Source organism: Dendrobates tinctorius, unplaced genomic scaffold, assembly GCF_039654945.1.
Source record: "Dendrobates tinctorius isolate UK_male_01 unplaced genomic scaffold, ASM3965494v1 ptg000513l, whole genome shotgun sequence".
In the NCBI taxonomy this organism is placed as follows: domain Eukaryota; kingdom Metazoa; phylum Chordata; class Amphibia; order Anura; family Dendrobatidae; genus Dendrobates; species Dendrobates tinctorius.
The window spans coordinates 231,694-254,742 of NW_027362172.1; the positions used below are offsets into that span (position 1 = coordinate 231,694).

Here is a 23,049-nt window from a genome sequence, read left to right on the forward strand (position 1 = left end):
AGAGCTGTCCGTCCTGAAGCACAGCCTTTCCCTCTGCTGCCGAGACCGATGATCACACGCTCCCCATTCTCCTCCTCGTCACCCTGCCGCGCACATCTTCCTAGGATCGCGGCTATAGTACTATAACAAACATGGCGGCCGTCCCGCCTTATCAGCGTAGCGTTTCTACTTTCTCCTTTGTGATTGGTCACAGTAATCTCGAGAGATTTGGCGTCGCCTATCAGAGAGCGAGAGGGCGCGGACAGTGGCGTCGTCTTGTGTGGCTGTAGCCAATCACGGCGGGAAGTTGGGTGCACTGCGAGCGATCCCGGCTCAGCCTCTGTCTCCTGCCTCAGTGTGAGGACTCGGAGCAGCGACCGCGCAGGTAAGATGGCGTCTGAGGCGGGAGCGCTGAGTCATGTGCTGCGCCCATGGGTGATGCCTGTGGTGGATATCGCGGGCGGAGAGGCGGCATTTAGCCCCACAGTGAAGCCGCACTTGCAGTTTCTGGAAAGTCCCTTCGCCTCCGGCTTTCTCCCGCCTGGTGCCTCTGTACTGTGTGCGGCTTGTTTGTGGGCTAGTGTGTCTTCAGGGCTACACGTGCAGTCCTCACCTGTGTGGCCCTACAGAGCGCCCTCCATGACAGTGTAGCCCACCTGCCTGGAGTCCCTCCTGGCTCCTGCTTCCTTCACTTCTGCCATTTTCTTCTTTCATCAGATGAACAGAATTCGGATCCACGTCCTGCCGAGCAGAAGCCGCCTGACTCCGGTGCCCCGGACCTACGAGGCCTTGTCCTGCGCCTACACGCACCGGCCGTGCTCTCAGCCTCGCCTGGAAGGCTACGAGTTCTGCATCAAACACATCCTAGAAGACCGGAATGCCCCATACAAGCAGTGCAGCTACGTCTCCAGCAAGAACAGCCGGCGCTGCGGCAGCGCCGCTCCCAAGCCTGACAAGAAGGACGGGTGAGTGGCGCTGGTGGGGTCGGGACATATTGGGGCTTTTGCTTTGGCACAGATTGAACAATACAAGAAGTTTTGTATCGGGTGTGTCCACATGGGACAATATCGTAGCAGGTTTTTGTCTATAATCTGCACGTTTTACATCAAGACTTCAACCTTTGGCCTGTTTAATGCTTTTATTTGACATCAGTCAAAATCCGCCGTTTTGCAAAACAAACGGATCTGCCTTTTTTTTTTTTTCTGCGGATCCGTTTTTTCCCATTGAATTGCATTAGCGGTGGATTTCGACGGATGGTCATCCATCGGATCTGTTTTTTGACGGATCCGCCAAAATTTTGGCATCCGCTGACTTTAGTGGACGGACAATGAAACTTTTTTTGCTTCAAAATAGCGGATAGCAACGGGTCCGCCGCTATCCGCCATTCGTTATAATGGTCGCCTATGAGCAGCTGATCCGTTGCCAGCCGGTTTTTGACGGAATCCGGCAACGGATCCACTTTTTCACACTGAGCATGCCCAGAAGAATTTCCTTGCGAGAAATTTAATCCCAAATTCCGTTCTGGCGGAAGTCTTTCTCTTTTTTTTTTTTTTTCTCTTTCTCTCGCTCTCTTTCTCTCGCTCTCTTTCTCTCGCTCTCTTTCTCTCGCTCTCTTTCTCTCGCTCTCTTTCTCTCGCTCTCTTTCTCTCGCTCTCTTTCGCTCGCTCTCTTTCGCTCGCTCTCTTTCGCTCGCTCTCGTTCGCTCGCTCTCGTTCGCTCGCTCTCGTTCGCTCGCTCTCGTTCGCTCGCTCTCGTTCGCTCGCTCTCGTTCGCTCGCTCTCGTTCGCTCGCTCTCGTTCGCTCGCTCTCGTTCGCTCGCTCTCGTTCGCTCGCTCTCTTTCGCTCGCTTTCTCTCGCGCTCGCTCTCTCGCGCTCGCTCTCTCTCGCGCTCGCTCGCTTTCTCTCTCGCTCGCTCTCTCTCTCGCGCTCGCTCGCTTTCTCTCTCGCGCTCGCTCTCTCGCGCTCGCTCTCTCTCTCTCGCGCTCGCTCTCTCTCTCTCGCGCTCGCTCTCTCTCTCTCGCGCTCGCTCGCTCTCTCTCTCTCTCTCGCGCTCGCTCGCTCTCTCTCTCGCGCTCGCTCGCTCTCTCTCTCGCGCTCGCTCGCTCTCGCGCTCGCTCTCGCTCTCGCGCTCGCTCGCTCGCTCTCTCTCTCGCGCTCGCTCGCTCTCTCTCTCGCGCTCGCTCGCTCGCTCGCGCTCGCTCGCTCTCTCTCGCGCTCGCTTTCTCTCTCTCGCGCTCGCTCGCTTTCTCTCTCGCGAGCAGTGTGAAACAGGCCTTAAGGGTGAAACTTGTGGTAACAATCTGGAGAAACAATTGGCTGTGTATTATGCATGTGAATCTGTAAATACATATTTTTAACAAGTTTTGTAAAGATCTCACCCACTTTGAGGGCACTGCGCTATACTGCGGCATATCTGCCCACAGGTAGGGATGGGAGAACGGGTTTGCGGGACTTCAGTCCAGCAGCCAGCTCTTTAGTCTGAGGCTGGGTTCACAAGTAGCGGAACTCTTGCGGAAATTACCTCGAGAATTCCGGAATTCCATTCCGCGGGAAAATCGCATTTTAAATTCCCGCGATTTTACCGCGGAAAAACTAGCATTTTGCAAGCGTAATTAGCTTGCAAAATGCTAGCGTTTTCCAAGCGATCTGTAGCATCGCTTGGAGAACTGATTGACAGGTTGGTCACACTCGCCAAAAATAGTGTTTGACAAGTGTGACCAACTTTTTACTACTGAGGCCGCCTATGCAGCATCAGTAGTAAAAGATAAAATGTAAAAAAAAAATAATAAAAAAAAAAATGGTGTTGTTCTTACCTTCCGACGTCCCACGCAGCCTTCCCGCCTCTCCAAGCTCCCGTTCCCAGTAATCCTTTGCTAAAATGCCCGCGATGACGTACGTTCTCGTGGGATCGCGAGACTTCGCGATCCCGCGAGAACAGACGTCATCGCCCACATTTTCGCAAAGCAGTACTGGGAGCGTGGAGAGAGGCGGGAAGGCTGCGCGGGACGTCGGAAGGTGAGATTAACAATATTTTTTATTTTAAATTCTATTTTTTACAGGGATATGGTACCCAAAGCCCGGAGGACAGTCTCCTCTCCTCCGGACCGTGGGTACCATCCGCAATTTTTCTGCTTACTTTTCGCATTGGTGTGCACAGCCACATGCGGGAAGGAAGCGGAACAATGCATTCCTATGGGTGCGGGATCACCGCGATTCCGCAAAATTAGTTAGCATGCTGCGTTTTTTACCGCAAAGCGATTCCGCCGCGGTAAAAACCGCAGCATTAGCACAGCATTGCGGAATCCCATAGGAATGCATGGGATGCTTATTTTTCACGTTTTCGCGGCAAAATCGCGTGGTTAAAACCGCCGCAGAAACGCGAAAAAAACGCCACTTGTGAACTCAGCCTGACAACTGGACGGGAGGACAGCAAACCTGTCTGGCACTATCATGTGTGTCATGCTGCAAAGATATGACCCAGGGTAAATAAAATCTCCTTTCAAGAAGATTTGCAGTCCGTCCCATCTGTCGAACACAGCTTGCTGATCATGCCGATGAACCAAAGACTATTGTCACATTTTTCACAACCTAAGGCTTTTTGACAAACTGACTAAAATAGCCTTAGGTAGTCAGTTTGTCAAAAAGTTTGCTGGAACATTTGTTTAATCATTGAAGTCTATGGACAACAATGTGTTAATTAGCCATCCATGGTTCTTCCCATTTCTGTCAGATCATTTTTTGCTTGCTGCATCTGTTAGCCATCAGTTGTTTTCCATTCCCAATAAATCCGTTCTCCAGAAATTTCAATGTTTGTCTTTTTTAAAAAAAAAAAAATTCAGAGTTTTTTTTTTTTTTTTTTTTTTTTTTGGAAAACAGACTAAAAAGTTGTCGTCACAGCTTTTTTTGCCAACGGTTTTCTGTTGGAACCCTTTTAACTGATCGTTGGACACATGAACATGGGATTTGCAGAACAGAGGCTTTCTTTATCTCTATCCACAAGGCCAGTTGAAATCTGCAGTCATTCTACTACATGTAAATGTGCCTTCAGGCTAGATTCACACATACACTTTTCATAATCCAAGGACCTCAATGTACATAATGGTGGCAGGATTCTTGACCTGAACTCATTGTGGTTCACATCCGGGCGAGGCATTGCTGTGCAGTTGGAGGTTTGACTTATCGACTCCACAGCCCTGGTTCACACTTGTTCTGTGAAAGATTGATGTGGGAAGCCAGCCTAAGGCTTTGGGTCTACTTACACAGCAAAATTATCATGATTGAGCGCTCCTAGGGACTCTCGTTTTGTAATAATATTTCAGTCTAAATGGGCAAATCACTCATTCATCGAGTGAAATGATCTGTTGTGCTTAAGAAAAGACCTCCATTTTTGACAGAATATCATGTATAAACAGGACTTTTTATACTGAGAACAGTAGGAGCCTACGCTCCTTGAAATATCTATTTTAGATCGTTCAGTGCGCATCTGAAGAGCGGTCTTCCTGTGCAATTGAGCTTTTAAACTATTACATTACTGAACGGATGTTTAATGCTGCATCTCAAATGGTGTGAACCCACCTATCATAGTTTTACTTGGTATACATTGGCAGACATATGGGCAGTTTTTATTGGGGCTGTGAGTCTGGGTCCATTTTGTTTGCGTTGGTATAAAGTAGACCAACTGCTAAAATGTATAATTTAGATACAGTATTTAAACTCAGTATGCACTGTAAACATTTTGATAAGAATTTGGGAAAGTTATGAAATGTCCTATAAATGTCTGTTCTGTGCCTGATTTAATGATCTCTGCTTTTAGCTGAGATGAATCTGTGCTGCACTTTATGTACATGCTCAGTAGTGAGGCAGGGCTGTGAAGTCGGAAGTTTGGCTTACAGACTCCACAGCCCTGATTTTTAGTTGTGATCCTAAGAGGTTTTGCTTATTAAAATTGGTAAAATTACAAGGTCTTTAAGAAACCCTAAATTATTTTTTGTTAAATAGGATTTTATGCTTGTATAGCTTTGCACTTATTGCCTCTGTTAGATTCACCTCTGCAATTTGAGGTGGCCAGTTTCCTATCGAAGGTGCCTAGCGCTTTCAAGCTCTTTGCTACAGTGTTCCTCTGAAGCCGACTGGATCTTTTTAGGTTGTGCCCCTGCTTCTTCTGATGCTGCAGAAACACAGGTGCCTCTGATAGCAGCATGGAAGTGTGCACAAATCATGCCAGCGGAACAGTGATGCTGCTGGTCTAAACTGTCAATCATTCAGGTGCGCACAGATTCCCGGGAAGATGAGGCAAAGGAGCGGTACATTGCTTAACCCCTTCACCCCCAAGGGTGGTTTGCACGTTCATAACCGGGCCAATTTTTACAATTCTGACTACTGTACCTTTATGAGGTCATAACTCTGGAACGCTTCCATGGATCCCGGTGATTCTGACATTGTTTTCTCGTGACATATTGTACTTCATGTTAGTGGTAAAATTTAATTCAAATAACTTGCGTTTATTTGTGAGAAAAACGGAAATTTGGTGAAAATTTTGAAAATTTCGCAATTTTCCAACTTTGAATTTTTATGCCCTTAAATCACAGAGATACGGCACACAAAAAACTTGATAACTAACATTTCCCACATGTTTACTTTACATCAGCACAATTTTGGAACCAAAATTTTTTTTTTGTTAGGAAGTTATAAGGGTTAAAAGTTGACCAGCGGTTTCTCATTTTTACAACACCATTTTATTTTTAGGACCACATCACATTTGAAGCCACTTTGAGGGGTCTATATGATAGAAAATACCCAAAAGTGACACCATTCTAAAAACTGCACCCCTTAAAGTGCTCAAAACCACATTCAAGAAGTTTATTAACCCTTTAGGTGCGTCACAGGAATTTTTTTGAATATTTAAAAAAAAAAAATGAACATCTAACTTTTTTTCATAAAAAAAATACTTCAGGTTCATTTTTTTTTATTTTACCAAGGGTAACAGGAGAAATTGGACTGCAAAAGTTATTGTGCAATTTGTCCTGAGTACGCAGATACCTGATATGTGGGGGGGAACCACTGTTTCGGTGCATGGCAGAGCTCAGAATGGAAGGAGCGCCGTTTGACTTTTTCAATGCAAAATTGGCTGGAATTCAGATTGGACGCCATGTCACGTTTGGAGAGTCCCTGATGTACCTAAACAGTGGAAACCCCCTACAAGTGACCCCATTTTGGAAACTAGACCCCCAAAGGAACTTATCTAGATATGTGGTGAGAACTTTGAACCCCCATGGGCTTCACAGAAGTTTATAACATAAAGCCATACAATTAAAAAATCATATTTTTTCCACAAAAATGATCTTTTCACCCTCAATTCTTATTTTTCCAAGGGTAACAGGACCCTAAAAGTTATTGTGCAATTTGTCCTGAGTACGCTGATACCCCACATGTGGGGGTAAACCACTATTTGGGCGCATGGCAGAGCTCGGAAGGGAAGCAGCGCCATTTGACGTTTTTGGCTGGAATTGAGATCGGACACCATGTCGCGTTTGGAAAACCCCTGATGTACCAAAACAGTGGAAACCCCCCACAAATGACCCCATTTTGAAAACTAGACCCACTAAGGAACTTATCTAGATGTGAGGTGAGCACTTTGAACCCCCAAGAGCTTCACAGAAGTTTATAATGCCAGGGCATGAAAATAAAAAAATCGTATTTTTTCCAGAAACATGATCAATTAGTCCCCAATTTTTTCATTTTCCCAAGGGTAACAGGAGAAATTGGACCCCCAAAAGTTGTTGTCCAATTTGGCCTGAGTACGCTGACACCCCATATGTGGGAGAAAACTACTGTATGGACACACGTCGGGGCTCGGAAGGGAAGCAGTGACGTTTTGGAATGCAGACTTTGATGGAATGGTCTGCGGGTGTCATGTGCGTTTGGAGAGCCCCTGATGTACCTGAACTATTGAAACTCCCCACAAGTGACCCCATTTTGGACACTAGACCCCCCACGGAACTTATCTAGATGTGTGGTGAGCACTTTGAACCCCCAAGTGCTTCACAGAAGTTTATAACACTCGGACGTGAAAATAAAAAAATCATTTTTTTCCACAAAAATGCTATTTTTGCCCCCAATTTTTATTTTCCTAAGGGTAACAGGATATATTGGACCCCAAAAATTGTTCTGCAATTTGTCCTGAGTAGGTTGATACCCTACATGTGGGGGTAAAACACTGTTTGGGCGCATGGCAGAGCTTGGAAGGGAAGGAGCAACATTTGACTTTTTCAACTCAGAATTGGCTGGAATTGAGATCAGACGCCATGTTGCATTTGGAGAGCCCCTGATGTGCCCAAACAGTGGAAACCCCCCAATTATAACTCCAACCCTAACCCCAACACACCCCTAACGCTAGCCCTAACGCGAAAATGGAGATAAATACTTTTTTTTTTTTTAATTTTATTATTTTTCCATAACTAAGGGGGTGATGACGGGGGGTTTGAGTTACTACTTATGGCGGTTTTTATATTTGGCAGCTGTCGCACGCTAAGACGCTTTTTATTGTAAAAATAGTTTTTGCATCACCACATATTGAGAGCTATAATTTTTCCGTATTTTGACCCACCGAGTCATGTGAGGTCTTATTTTTTGCGGGACGAGTTGACGTTTTTATTGGTACCATTTTCGGGCACGTGACATTTTTTGATCGCTTTTTATTCCTATTTTTGGGACACAGAATGAACAAAAACTAGCGTTTCATGAATTTCTTTTGGGGGGGTGCGTTTACACCATTCCGTGAGCGGTAAAATTGATAAAGCGGTTTTATTCTTCGGGTCAGTACGGTTACAGCGATACCTCATTTATGTCATTTTTTTATGTTTTTGTCGGTTTTATGCAATGAAAACTATTTTATATAAAAAATAATTATTTTTGCATCGCTTTATTCTGCGAGCTATAACTTTTTTATTTTTTTGCTGATGATGCTGTGTGGCGGCTCGTTTTTTGCGGGACAAGATGACGTTTTCAGCGGTACCATGGATATTTATATGCGTCTTTTTGATCGCGTGTTATTACACTTTTTGTTTGGCGGTATGATAATAAATCATTTTTTGCTTCGTTTTTTATTTTTTAAGGGATTCGCTAAAGGGGTTAACTAATTGGGCAGTTTTATAGGGCGGGTCATTACGGACACGGCGATACCTAATATGTGTACTTTTATTGTTTTTTTTTTTATTATTATTTCCAAAAAATTGATTTATTGGGGGAATATTTTTTTTTTCTAATTTATTTGGCGATTTTTTTTTTTTTTTTTTTTTTTTTTTTTTTTTATTATTTTAACACTTTTTTTTTATTTTTTTTTTTTTTACTTTATTAAATAGTCCCAGGTGGGACATCACTGTCCTGTGACAGATCGCTGATCTGTCACATCACAGATCACTGTGACAGATCAGCAATCTGACACAGGCACTGCAGAAGGCTTCCTCATGCCTGCGCTTTGCAGGCACTGAGGAAGCCAGCTTCCTCAGGCCCCCGAAGGCCCCCGTCGCCATCTTGGATTCGGGGGCCTGGAGGAAAGGAGCCCCCCGCAGATCGCGGTGTGCAAGGGGTTAACGTGTCGGGGGCGGTCCGTGACCGCCCCTGACACATTGTGCCGGGTGTCAGCTGTGATAATCAGCTGACACCCGGCCGCGATCAGCGGCGCTCACCACGTGGGCGCCGCTGATCGCGCTAGACGTACTATCCCGTCCATGGGCATAGGGGCCCGGGTCCCATGGACGGGATAGTACGTCTCATGTCAGGAAGGGGTTAAAGGGAATCTGTCACCCCATTTTTCGAGTATCAGCTGCCGGCACCGCCATCAGGGATTTATCTACAGGATTGATGGATTTTGGGTGACAATGTAGTACCCAGTGTCAGAAAGCTGGATTTGCTTCCCTAGGTCATGGATCTTTCAGCAGGACAATGACCCCAAACTTCAAGAAGCACCCAGAAATGGATTTAATAATGCGCTGGCGAGTTCTGTAGACAGCAATGATTCTGGATATAAATCCCATTGAACACCCGTGGAGAGATCCTAAAATTGCTGTTGGGAGAAGGCTCTCTTCAGATATGAGACCTAGAGCAGTTTGCAAAAGAAATGTGGCCCAGAATTCCAGTTGAGGTGTAAAGCCCCCGTCACACACCGATCTCGCTAGCGAGATCGCTGCTGAGTCACAAGTTTTGTGACGCAACAGTGATCTCACCAGTGAGATCGCTGTGACACTTAGGGTACCGTTACACTTAGCGATGCACCAGCGATCCCGGCAACGATATGGATCTCTGGTGCATCGCTAAGTGGTCGCTAGTGAGCTGCCACACAGGCAGATCTCACCAGCGAGAAAGCAGGGGTCGGGGGTCGCTACTTACCTGTCAGACGCGGCGATCCTGACGTCCTCCCGCCCGCGTCCATGCGTTGCTCGTCGGCACCACAGGAAGCCCAGCAGGAAGCGCCCGACGAGAAGTGGTCCAGGACCTTCTCGTGCGATCAGCGATAACCAGCGGGGGAGCCGGTTGGAGGTAAGTATCACATGTAGCGATATCGCTAGCAATATCACTGCTACGTCACAAAATCGGTGACGTTACAGCGATATTGCTAGCGATATCGCTATGTGTAACGGGCACTTTACCAGTGACCGACCCCTCTGTCGGGTATCGCTGATCGTCCTGGAATGGCCAGGACTTTTTTTTTTTTTTATCGCTGGTCTCCCACTGGCCAGCACGCATCGCTGCGTGTGGCAGGCGGGAGATCAGTGAGCTGGCGCTGGTAACCAAGGTACACATCGTGTTTCTAGGTGCCGCTTAGAAACCTGATGTGTACCTTGGTTACCAGCGCGCTGGTAAGTGAGGTACACAGTGGGTAACTAAGCGACGTGCGTCGCTTGTTACCCGCGTGGTGCTGATCGCTGGTGAGGCTGCCTATTTGGCAGCTCACCAGCGATCATGTAGCGACACACCAGTGATCCTGACAAGTTCATATCATTGTCTGGATCGCTGATGCGTCGCTATGTGTGACGGTGCCCTTAGAAGCTTGTTGATGGCTAGAGGAAGCGAGTGATTGCAGTTATTTATTCCAACCAAATATTAAGTTGAGGATGACAACAATTTTTTTTCTGGACCATCTTGGGTTTTTTGTGTGAAATTTACCGTATATACTTGTGTATAAGCCGGCCCCTGTTCCATCGCCGTCCACCGCTGTGTCTCCGGGTCTCTGCATTGACAGCAGATGGCGCACACTGACTACATCGCGCCCTCTGCCGTCACAGCAGGAGGACCCGGAGACACAGCGGTGCATGGCGATGGAACCGGGACAGGTGAATATTACTCTGCCCCTGTCATACTCACCCCTCCTGGCGCACGGTCTTCTCTGCAGCCCCTGCTTCTCCCTCTGTCGTCTGCTTCCTCCTGCATTCAGCGGTCACGTGGTACCGCTCATTAAACTCATAAATATGCGCAAATTCATGAGTTTTGTGAGCGGTACCAGTTGACCGCTGAGTGCAGGAAGCAGGGGCTGCAGAGATGTGCCAGGAGTTGATTATGGTCTCTGACCCCCCCCCCCCCCCCCCGGGTATATGTCTTGCGTACAAGCCGAGAGGGGGGACTTTCAGCCCCCAAAAATGGGCTGAAAATCTCGGCTTATACACGAGTATATAAGGTATGTCCAATTGATCGGAAATAAGGTTATAGGGATTGGTTTTTCTGGTCCATGATCACCGTTATTCAGCGAATAATGGCAATCATAAAAAATGTGCTGGCTATCAAAAACTTTTCTCTTCTGACATATGCATGTTAGAGAGAGAAATGAGGTCCCTCTCGGTACCTTGACTGCCGACCTTCTGCCTCCTTCCTGGGAAAAAAAAAAAAGGCGGCCACATACCCAGTGCACCCGCTGAGATTGGAAGGCCCGGCACATGGCAACAGCAGGTAGTTTTCATATTGTTTCATTTTGATCACTGTGATAGGGTCTGTCACAGGGATTAAAAGGCAATAATTAGTATGTCATCCTCTTAGTTAAATTACATTTACCGTATTTTTCGGACTATAAGATGAACCCCAAATTTTCAGAAGCAAAATAGGGAAAAAAATAATGTGTCAAATGGGGGTCCGTCTTACAGTTCGAATTCAGCTTACCTGGGAAGGGATCCAGCACATGTGGAGGAGTGGTCACAGGTCATTCAGTGGTCCAGGCTGGTGCGGTGGCGGCAGCTCTGTCCTGGGGCAGGTGGGCTGTGCTCGGGCAGGTGGGCTCTGTGGTGTGGTGGCGGGCTGTGCTCCGGTGCAGGGGCGGCGGCTCTGATGCAGGATGCACTGCCGGCATTTCCTCGAAGCCCAGAGGCCCCCGCACATCCGTTGCTGGCTGCTGCCATGTTGCGGTGGCCTCCGGGAACATGGACGCCAGGAAGATGGCCGCCGATCCGGGGACGGCGCATGCTCTGGTTCAGCTCTCGTCCCGAGATCTCAGGAGATGAGATTCAAATCTCGGCAGCGAGATCTGAACCTGAAATGCGCCGTTCCCGGAGGCCATCGCAACATGGCGGCAGCCAGCAACGGATGTGCGGGGGCCTCCGGGATTCGAGGAAATGCCGGCGGAGCCCCCCGCCGAGCACAGAGCTGCCACCACAGAGCCCTGCGGCACCAGCCATGGTCGCAAGTAAGTATATTGCGACCATAAGACGCACCCCCCACTTTTCCCCATAATTTTGGGGGGAAAAAAGTGCGTCTTATGGTCCAAAAAATATGGTATTTTCATTGTTGGGTTAAGGGTTTTTTCAAAAGTTAAAGAAATGACGATATGACAACCAGTGTTGAGCGCAAGTGCTCGCTGCTGAAGCACCTGCGATACTGTGCATATCGAGCACCTGATGCATATCGAGCACCTGATGCATACCCAAGCACTTGCTCTCAACACTAATGATGACATATTCAATATGACTACTGTAGTGCAGCGGGATTGGTGCAGTGTGATAGACAATGACCACAGAAAAGTTCTAAAACAAAAGTCTCTTTAATGTTCAGAGTACTCACAAAGTAGACAAAGGGATGTCCTCCGGATCGCAGCCGGGAAACAAGATAAGTCTGTCAGATTGCAGCCAAATAAACACGCCAGTCCACCTCCAAGACCTGTTGCTGTGGGTGACTGCACAGCTGTGTCCACTGTGGTGCCAGGCCTTTCAGCTACCTTGGCTGTTTGACTCCGCTTGCCTGTGTTGCCTCACACAGGTGGAGCTCTGCAGACCCTTCTGCTCTGCACTCTTGCAAAAACAAAACTGACCCTGACACCTAAGGCTATGTGCACACAGAGTTTTTTGGCTCTGTGGATTATGTAGTAAAAACCGCAGATAAATCCGCAGGACTAAAGTCCTGCTGTTTTGTCTGCGGCTTTACAGCTCATAATGGATGAGATGTGAAACTGCAGCGGTTCTGCACTAAAGAATTGACATGCTGCGGATTGTAAACCGCAGCAAAACCGCGCGGAAAAATCCGCAGCATATGGACAGCGTTTTCCAGTTTACCATTGAAAACAATGGTACTATACAACGCACCTAAATCTGCTGCGGACCCGCAGCTGCAGAAACGCTGCGGATCCACAGCAGAATCCGCACCGTGTGCACATACCCTTAACCCTTTACTGCAGGGTTTTTACCTGGAATCTGTGGCCGTGGGCCACATGGAAAACCCGGTCCGGGAATGAAACGGACTGCACCAATACCATCTGTAGCCTGTTTCAAAACACAAGCCCAGAGCAGGTTTTCCCTAAATCTGCCTTGGACAACCAGCATGTCCAAGATCTATACTCTCTTTTATCCTGCATTGTAGTCACGGCTACGCCTGTGACTTCAAGGCACTCCCATGGCCTCAATACGCCTCCGTGTGCATCCTGGGGGGGAACACGGAGCCCCCTACATGTGACACTGGTCACTGCCTCACACTACCTAATGTTACCAAATTCTGTGAAATACCTTTGGGTTACAAATCCTCACTATACCCCTGGATAAAATCTTTGGGTTTAGTTTCCAAAATAGGGTCATGGTCACTTGTGAGGAGTTTACAATTTTGTGTGTGGTATAAGTATGATTTAAGGTCAAACAATTAAAAGTTTGAAAATTGTGAAATTCTCAATTTTTTCATAATTTCATAAATATACCCAAATCATACTGACATATTACCCCTACCATGAAGTACAATATGTCACGAAAAAAGATCCTTTCAGAATTCGTGAGATCAGTTCAAGCGTTCCAGAGTTATTACCACATAAAGTGACACTTGTCAGAATTGGAGAATTTGGCCTAGTCATTAAGGTTCAAATTAGCTCTGTCACTAAGAGGTTAAAGGGACTTGTCATTGAGACAAGGTCATGTAGCTTAATGAGAAAATGTCTGGTTTCCTGCAAAAATATGGCTTAATTTTAGTGCAGCTTTAACTAACAGAACTAGGACCTCTTTCAGAATTCATGTTTGGTAGAAAAACAGAACATTTGGGTGTTGTAATTATTATTTAGGCCCTTACTCGTTTTTTTCCACTACTGGACCACCCATGCTTAATCAAAGTATGCTCTCCTACAATGGCGCGTTTTTGGCAAAGCTAGCACTGCTGTTCCCAGCTGGTGACTATTGTCAAGTGACCTGCAGCCTTTGCAGTTTCGCCAGAGTGGACGTCTACTTCAAGAGAATATTGATGCTTAACCATGGTTAACCTGTAATCAGCGGCTAACAAAAGACAATCATTTCAAGCACCTCCCTCCTTTTAAAGCAACCAGTCTGCTCTTATTTCCGTCATGCTTATTGAATTGTATCAGCTGCCTTGTCCTTAACTTTTTGTTTTGAGATGGCAAGATAATTGCTGAAATGATATCCGGTTAATTTTCATGGCAAGGAATGGGCTTAATTATTAAGTGATTATATTAATTTCCAAAAAATGTTGCGTTAATACAAACTGTCAATGTAAAAACCAGTGGCAAGCTTTGTGGAAAAAGAAAATGTCAGCCTCCACTTCTGGCCATGACTATACACAATCCTTAAATTACACTGGATCAGTTAGTTTTGTACATCACGTTACTATTCACTGCCTGGTGAAAGAATGACTTGCCAAAATGTAATTATGTAAAATGATTTCTATATCTCTAATTTTATTTTAATCTTTGCAGTGTTTCCTACTGTGCTGAGCATGCACGAAGAAATGCCCTAGCTATCCAGGCTCAAATCAAGAAGTCAAACCCAGGGCCAACCAGCGAATCTTTGTTATATCAACTTAGCTCATATTCTCGAGGAGATCTTGGCACTCAGGCCCAAGAAAGCAATAGAAGCGAAGCAAGTCGAATTCTTGGTAAGTATTGTTTTCTCTGTACATTCCCTTCACATTGTTTGCAACTAATACATAAAAGGATTTCTGTGCTTCTGTACAAAAGTGTTAGAATATTTCTAAAAACTCACCATTATTAGCAGTTTACAATTATGTGAAAGCATCCACAAGGTCAGTTCCACAAGGTCAGTTTCTCGTTAAGTCACGTTAAGCTTTTTAATGCTCATCAGTATCTCTTTGTTATTCCTAAGATGTAGCTGAATTGTTGAACCTTCATCAAAAAAGTTATCCACTCATTATATTTTCACGGTGATCCATTACTTTACTGTAATTTGTATTCAGATGAGGACAGCTACAGTGATGGTGAACATGAGGCAGTAACAGTGGACCAGACCTGGATGGGAGATCTTGATAGTGAAGCAGACAGTCTGGATAGTGATCAGGAGGACCCTCTGAAGTAAGTCTTGGATATTTAATTTTTACTGTATTTGCAAAAATATGGTGATATTGTCAGAGATTTAAAAATTTTTTATGTCCTTGCTCCAATTTAATACACCATTTTAGCCTTTTGAAATGCCTTTAGTTACAGGCACCTACATCTTCTCCATGTCCTTTTTGTCTTTGACAAAACTAAAGGGATTGTCCATTCGATGCATTCTTACTGATGGCATAGAACTTGTAAATATACTTCAAAGATGTTCTGATCTGGAGATATCCGCATCAAGTTCAGCGGTGACAGTGAGAGAGTATGGCTTAAGGACTAAAATGAGTTAGCAGGCCTTCACACACAACACCAAATATGTTTTCCCCTTGAGTGCTCTGAAAGAATAACTTCTGAACCCAGGACCACTTCTGATGACCAGAAATTATATTTCCAGAGCCTTCATATGGCTCATATTTAGTGCTAGGTGTGTTTTTGTTCTACAGGTGAAAAAATTAATAATGTTAAGATGTTGCTATCTTCTGAGACCCATCATTTTTTAAGTTGGTGGAACTGTGAGGTTTTTAAGTTGTAATACAATGACTTTGGTAGCATTTTGGGATAGACATGGCACTTTGATCCCTGTATTGCTGTGATTAAAATAAACCCCACTGTTTGGGCTTTTTTTTTTTTCTCTTTACACTGTGTTTAAACTTTACACAGTAGCCTAATTTTATATTTTAATTGGACTTTTATGCACCCAGCTATACTTTGTTTTTTTTTTTTTGTTTGTTTTTTTTTTACCGTATTTGTCAGTTCCCTTAAAAGACATGAAGCTGCGATTGTCTGATCGCTTGTACTACGTATTCAGCAAGAGCACAGTATTGCTTGCATATTGCGAAAATCGCTGTCTCATTTGATTCCCAGCCACAGACTGTTTCAATGGAGCTTCGTGATGACTGGCATGAGGGTCTTCAACAGAACCCAGTCTGTCATATGATCGCAGGGCACTGATGGATTACTGTCGTGGAGCAGCCAGTGGGCACAAAGAATGGTGTGCCCCCAGAGATTGATGACTTACATCATACTTGTACAGTGGATTTTGAGAAGGGGATGAAGGGAATCTGTCAGGATCAAACCTCCTAAGCCGTCCACATGAGCCTGTAGGTCATAGGAAGCTGGATAAAATAATATCTTTATTTTTGTGATCTGGTGTCTTATTCCATAGAAATCTCATGTTTTTCTTACATGTAAATGAGCTGTTCAGGACTATAGGCCCGGACACTGATCTGCACGAGACTCTGCCTCCAGAGCTTATTTTACATGAAGGGGAGTTCCCAGTGTGAGACAACACATCTTTTGTGTCTGTGAGTTCCGCTGTATTGTAACAATGTTACAACACTGGCTTCCTGAATGGAAACTGAGAGGAATTTAGAGATGTGTCAGGTATAATCACACACAGATCTGCAGTGAGATCGTATAAAATTCCTGGAGGCAGATTCTCTTGCATCTGTGTCTGACCCATAAATCTTAACAGCTCATTTGCATATGCCCATATAGCCAGCTTTGGAGGGACTATTATACTGACAGATTCGCTTTATATGCAGCAGAAGTGTTATGAGGGGCTTAGTCTTTTAGTTCCACCACACACAAGTTGCAGCACCTTAGAATCCATATATGCAGTTCCTTTGAAATTGCTTGTATCAGGGCTGAATTTTACCTTTTGAATAAATCGGTGGTCTCTGCAGATTATATGTTGAATGCATCCATAACACCAATGGTTGAAATCCTAGCTTTACTGCAAAAATATGGATAGTCAAACGTTCACTTTTTGCAGCATGCCATAAAATGCGTAGAAATGAATAGAGTTAAGTTAAAAAAAAAAATACATACTATATATTTGGTGTGTGTGTGGGGGGGGGTTTAACATCGAAGTTACCAGGCCCAATTTTTAAAATCTTTCCGGTGTCAACAATGCTAAAATGTTTCAACATATCCCAGTGATTTTTTTTTTTTCGTGTTGGTAAAATTAAGTATTTTGTTTTGCGCCTATTTATAAAAATGTAAAAAATTTTATATTTATAAAAACTTGCAATTTTCAATCTTTGACTATCCCTTTAATCCAGACAGTCTTGTCACACAAAATAGTTAATAAATAACATTTACCTAATATCTGCGTTATATCAGCACCATCTGTAAACCTTTCTTTTAACTTTTAAAATCGTAGCAGAAATTGTTCATTTTTTCAAGGGGCTGTACAAAACTTTAGAGAGACCTATTCAGTTTTGAAGTGAATTTGAGGGATCTAAATGTTTGAAAACCCTCAAGTGATCCTATTTTAAAAGCTGCACCCCCTCTACATATTCAAAACTGCTGTCAGTCGTGTTAACCCTTCAGATGCTTTTCTGGAATTAATGCAAAGTGGCAAGACAGGAAAGAAAAATATTTTTAACGCCTAAATGTTAACTTCTGAACGTTTCACTGTAACCGGCAAGCTCGAAGGCTGTGAATTGCCATGGCAAGCATCAGGGCCACACAATCGTGATTTCAGGGTGCAGATGTGGTTAAAGAGGGAGCCCCCACATTCTGTTAACAATCTAGATGCAGTCATTATTGACAGCAGCATCTAAGGGCTTAAATGGTCCTGGTCGGTGCAAACATCGATCAAAACTGATGCAGCAAGTTGTCAGAATAGTGTTCAGCTATCGACTGCTGCATTTTCACCTGTTGGGTGATGCTATTTACTAATCTCAGGTTAGTTTTAAGTCGTATTGGTGGTGGTCAGGACTGGATATATCATGTCCATCGTATTGTACCTCTGAAGGATTCCATGAATGTATTCTTTATGCGATTTCTGCTTTTAAATAACCTTGCAGTTTCATTGAATAGTTAAATATGAATAAAAGTGCATGCTTTGTTCTAGGGCGTCGGGTGATTTAATATCTATTTAATTTGTAGGCATGCAGGTGTTTACACTGCTGAAGAAGTGACTCTTATCATGCGTGAGAAACTCATTAGACTCCAATCTCTGTACATCGATCAGTTCAAGAGATTGCAGCATTTGCTAAAGGAGAAGAAAAGAAATTACTTGCACAATTCAAGGACGGAACATGAAACCATTGGTATGTATTTTTACCTATACCTGGATGTGGAGATGCCATTAAATAACTGTTCATGTAAAATATACTATTCCTTTTTTATGTTGTGAAGTTTACCAGTAATCTTAATGTTTAACATTTACATGACTTGGAAACTCCTTTTTCTAAGAAAATTGTACATTTACAATCCAGCAAACCCTAACTCGGACTGCGTTTTTTGTTTTTTTTTACATTCTTGTTTACATTTATTTTTAGCTTATTCTGGTGGTCAGTATATTGTCTCTCCCTTACCCTAGGGAGTAGTCTTCTCACTGGACCAGAGGGACTCTCCTCCAAAGAGCGTGACAACCTGAGAAAATTAAAAGCATTACGACGTTATCGAAAACGATATGGCATAGAGGCGCTTTTACATCGACAACTGAAAGAACGTCGTATTTTGGCCACAGAGGGTGGATCCCAACAGGTATAGGTCTTGATTATGCTATTAAGCAGTCAGTAGTATTTTGGTTTGTGGGGTTTTTCTTTGTTTTAACTCTTGTAGCAACTAAAAAGATTTTAATTTTTTTTGACACTCCTATTTAGATTACATTTTGCAGAAAAGGTGCTCTATTACCTTGTTCTGGACAGAAATAAGGCTAAGAAGTGTTACACTGATTAAAATGATATCAGGGGTGAAGAAATCTGTCTTCTGGTTCTTGTATAATCAGTGTTTTAAGTTTTCAGTTTTTGAGATGCTTGTGCTCCGGGGCAGGACTGTAGGCAGTCTTATCTTCCTGCTAAGTAAAGGGGGTTTTACACATAGCGATATCGCTAAAGCGTCACCGATTTGGTGACGCAGCAGCGATATCGCTAGCGATATCGCTATGTGTGATACTTACCTCCGACCGGCTCCCCCGTTGTCGTTAATCGCGCAGCTCTATTTCTCGTCGGGCGCTTCCTGCTGGCGCCGACGAGCGACGTGTGGAGGCGGGCGGGAGGACGTCAGGATCGCCGCGTCTGAAAGGTAAGTATCGTCCGCTGTATCGCTGCTTCATCGCTGTGAGATCTGCCTGTGTGGCAGCTCACTACCGATCATTTAGCGATGCACCAGCGATCCTGACTGGGTCGTATCGTGGTCGGGATCGCTGGTGCATCGCTAAATGTAAAAGGGCCTTAAGAGAGACCAAGGGAGAGACCTGCCCACAGATCGCACTGAAGCACAAAGTCTCTCTCTCTGTCTCTATGATAAGGAATATGTTTGTGCTTTGGGACGACGGCCTGTGGTCAGGTTAGTAAGATGAGACTGTCTACAGTCCTGCCCCGAAGCACGAGCATCTTAACTGAAAACTTTTAACACTAATTACACAAGAACTTCAAGACTGGTTTCTTCAAAACAGGTATAATTTAATCAGTTTAACACTGCCAACCTGACGCTGTCTGTAGCTTTCTTGGCAAAATCCTGCTGACAGGTTTGCTTTAAAACTGGCTTATGAAATGAATAGTCTTCCCAATTAAGACACTTAATTCCAGCATCCAAAAACTCCTTTAAAAGTCCATATTTACTTCAAAAGTTGAAAAATATGTCCATAATGTCATCATGTAAAATTAGAAGAAACAGGTGGGTTTGTATGACAGCCTAAAACCTGAGGTATCATAGGTGATCAGGCCCTGAATCAAGGCTCGTGGCTTGTTTGTAGCTGTGAGTTTCAAGCAGGTGCCTATAAGAACTCTTCCTGTGGTCTGTTAGCTGTGCTGTTTACCCCATGTAGTTCCAGCTATTTCAGTCTGAAGAAACAAGTACGTTATGAGTCATAATGGTAATAATGCTGAACCTGTGTCCATATCCAATAGTGATAATGTACTGATGGTCACAACTTTGAAAGAAAAACTTTGTTCCTCTTAATACAGGCGCACACCACTAGATCCAGCCAACGCTGCCTTGCCTTTGTTGAAGATGTACGCTGCTCTAATCCAAGCCTTCCTTTGAGCAGACATTGCCTGTCCCGTATCCTTTGACTTGTGGGCAGCTTAATTACAAGTGCGTGTTTGTTCTGTGTTTTATGTAGTTAAAAAAATATCTTTAATCTTTTAAATAAAAGGGAACCTGTAACCCCCCTCCCCCCAGGGCGTTTTTCACTAAAAGAGCCACCTTCAGCAGCACTAAGGCCGAGATCACACACAGCGTAATACGGCCGAGTCTCGCAGGTTAAAACCAAGCTCTGGCGCCGGCACTCCGGAGCGGAGCGTGCAGCCGCACAGTAATACATGGAGCTGCACGCTCCGCTCTGGAGTGCCGGTGCCAGAGCTTGGGTTTTAACCTGCGAGACTCGGCCGTATCTCGTTGTAGTGTGACTCCGGCCTAAGGCTGCATTCTCTGAAGGTGGCTCTTGTGTTTCTGACCCCCATTAACGCCAAAAAGATAGACTTTTATAAATCGTTCCTCATACCTGCATCCTGTCACAGAGGTATGGAATGTTGCTGCCTCCAAGCTGTCCATCAACACCCCTCTTTAGCGTCCCTGCACCGCCTCCTTTTGTATTTGCCGCCGTTACAACAGTTCTCGGGCATGCGCAATGCGCGCTGCCCAGGAGCTGAAATCAGGCTATCCCGCCTGCGTGTTTGAGTCCCCAGATCCCGCCCCTAGTGTGTTATGAAGTATTCACACTGTGGGGCTGGGAATCTTGGGACGCAGAAACACGCAGGCGCAGTAGCTTGATGGCAGCTCCCGGGCAACGCGCAGTGCGCATGCCCGAGAACTGTTGTCACAGCACAGGTGCCCGACAACATGTAACGGCGGCAAATACAAAAGCAGGAGGCGATGCAGGGACTCTGTAGACAGGGTTGATGGACAGCTGGGAGGCGGTGACACTCCATACCTCTTCACAGATTGCTTAGTGCTGCTGAAGGTGGCTTTTTTAGTGAAAAACGCCCTGGGGGTTGACAGGTTCCCTTAAATGTCAGCTATTGCATTAATAATCAAAAATAAAGATCTCTCTAAAACTGTACTTGACAGTCATCCTAAATTGAGGTGTGCATTTCTTAGAAAATCTACATTCTGTTTAGATATGTAATTTTTCATTTTATAATGGTGAGGTGACCTATTAGAGATAAGATTTAATTGTTTAACATTCAATAGTTAATCTTTAACACCCTTCCCTCCACAGGATGTGATGCAACAAGGAGGGTGCAGATGTATGTAGCAGGCTCTGAATTTTAGCCTTCACTAGCTAGCAATTGCAGTAATCGGAGAACTTTGTTGTAAAGGTGTTTATTGTTTTTCACAACCTGTAAAACTATCCTTAATTCAGTATTATCAGACATTTGTCAAGACAGTAACCAAGTTCTTTTTAAGATGTGTGTGGGTTCTGAAGAAGTTCCTTGCAACAAGCCTCTTCCAGTGAGTCTATCTGAAGATCCCTGCTGCCCTCTTCACTACAGTTTACCATCACCAATGTACAAGTCTGAACCAGTTCTGCCTGTGCCAGAGCCCATGGATGTGGCTCCTGTGGAGCTGTACTTGAGCGCAGCCGAGCTACAGCCGACTGAGAACTTGCCTCTCGAGTTCAGTGATGTAAGTCCTTTGGGGAATAAATACAATTGTAGTTTAAAGGAAAAAACAGTTTGTCATACTTTCTTTCCATTCTTAGGACCTTGATGTTGTAGGTGATGGAATGCAGTGTCCTCCATCTCCTCTCCTCTTTGATCCCTCAGCTGATGCAGCTTTGAATGATGTTTCAAAAACCCCATTTGAAATGATTGCAGATGACGCTGACCAGACCCCTACAAGTGACACTCTTCTGACCGCTGACTCCCTGGTGGGATCAGTAGGTCAGGTATGTAAAGCTTCATTTTGCTCCTTCTACTTCTAGTCATGTGTTTAATGGATAATGTGTGTCTATTAGTCACCTGAGTGAGTCATTTAAAAATATTTTTTTTTTTCTCCTACACCTCATTGGGGGACACAGACAGTGGATGTTATGCTGCTTGCCACTAGGAAACATTAAATAAACCAGAAAAAAGTTAACTCCTCCCCTGCAGTATACACCCTCTCGCTGGATGAGAGATCTCCAGTTCATGCTTAGTGTCTGTAGGAGGCACTTGGGTCTGGTTTCAGACCCCACCGTTTTTATTTTATTTTTGACATTTTCTGTAAATGTTTATTTTTTAATTAACTGAGTGAAGGGGGTGACTGTTCCTTTCTACGTCCCGCTCTCCCCCGAACGAACAATAGGCAAGCATGCGGAGTATACCTCCCCGTACACTTTCCTGCGGCGTTTGGGGCCGATTCCTCTAGCACGATGATCCTTACGACCGGAGTCCGGTAATCCACGTATATGAGGGCAGGCGTACAGAATGGAGAAGACTGGACAGCGCTTACGTAGGCCCTGAATCGGCCTCATAGCTCTCCATCCCCCTATCATAGGGAGGAGTGATTGAGCATGGCCCTTTAAGAACTCCTCCAGCTCTGCTACATCAGCCCAGGAGGATGAGAGCCTGCATGGATGGCCGGACAGCGCTAAACACTGGAGTTGAGGTATGGGGACGGGTCCTGGCCCCCGGGAGAAGTGCTGATGTAGCGTCAGCGGCGGTGCACCGGCGCTACCGCGGGTAGCCCGCAAAATTTAGTCCCCGGCCTGCTAGGCCGCAATTTCAATAGCCCCGCCCACCGGCGCCTACCGCGGGTAGGGTCAAAAATTTAGCCTCCGGCCTACTAGGCCGCAATTTGAATAGCGCCGCCCCCTCTATTATCGCCGCCCCCTCGCCTTGGCGCCTCTCATCCCTGACGAGACACGCAATTCTATTCTCGAGGGCCATATCTTTTTACCTCAGCCTGCTCTGGACACGAGCTGTGAGGAGAGCTTTCTGCCAGATACCGGGTGACACCGCAGGGCTGTCTCACTCTAAGGAGGCTAGACGGGCTGCTAAAAAGCACACTGCGTTTTTTACCTTGTGTACCACTTGCAAGTCTGCCTTACCCAGTGCACGGACTGCGACCCGACCTGCGCTCAATCGCCCCTCACCGCCCCTGCTGACGGGCCTCCTGCGTTTAGCGCCCGAGTGGGCTGCGTCCCTGTTACGGTCGGTGGAGTCTCTGACCCAGGCTATATTCTCCCTCCGCGAGGACTCTTTAAGCCAGAAGGCGTCCTTACCCCCCAAGGAAGGCTCTGGCGTTGGCCGGGAACCGTCCACCATCAGGGGCCGTACTCGTTCAAGGGATGGTCAGGTCTCTAGAAAGCGGACCCATGATGCGTCCCC

At 45.4% G+C, this 23,049-nt stretch overlaps 1 protein-coding gene and 1 non-coding gene across 5 annotated transcripts in view; both read left to right on the forward strand.

Annotated features, from left to right (window-relative positions):
• The first annotated feature begins 225 nt into the window (after window positions 1–225).
• KANSL2 (KAT8 regulatory NSL complex subunit 2) overlaps window positions 226–23,049 on the forward strand; it is a 30,360-nt gene continuing 7,536 nt past the window's right edge. For 3 of the 4 annotated variants that reach the window (XR_012227669.1, XM_073564981.1, XM_073564982.1), the window contains exons 1-9: window positions 226–364; window positions 697–944; window positions 14,141–14,319; window positions 14,638–14,752; window positions 17,675–17,838; window positions 18,111–18,277; window positions 19,702–19,798; window positions 21,111–21,364; window positions 21,441–21,626. Coding sequence is in view for 3 of the 4 variants with exons in the window: in XM_073564981.1 (XP_073421082.1) it covers window positions 697–944; window positions 14,141–14,319; window positions 14,638–14,752; window positions 17,675–17,838; window positions 18,111–18,277; window positions 19,702–19,798; window positions 21,111–21,364; window positions 21,441–21,626 (1,410 nt within the window). In the remaining variant the exon portion in view is untranslated. The remainder of the gene's footprint in view (window positions 365–696; window positions 945–14,140; window positions 14,320–14,637; window positions 14,753–17,674; window positions 17,839–18,110; window positions 18,278–19,701; window positions 19,799–21,110; window positions 21,365–21,440; window positions 21,627–23,049) is intronic. The other variant, XM_073564983.1, reaches the window with a different exon arrangement.
• On the forward strand, window positions 19,456–19,592 carry LOC141078156 (small nucleolar RNA SNORA2/SNORA34 family). The gene has a single exon (XR_012227672.1). It is a non-coding gene; the product is annotated as a small nucleolar RNA SNORA2/SNORA34 family (small nucleolar RNA).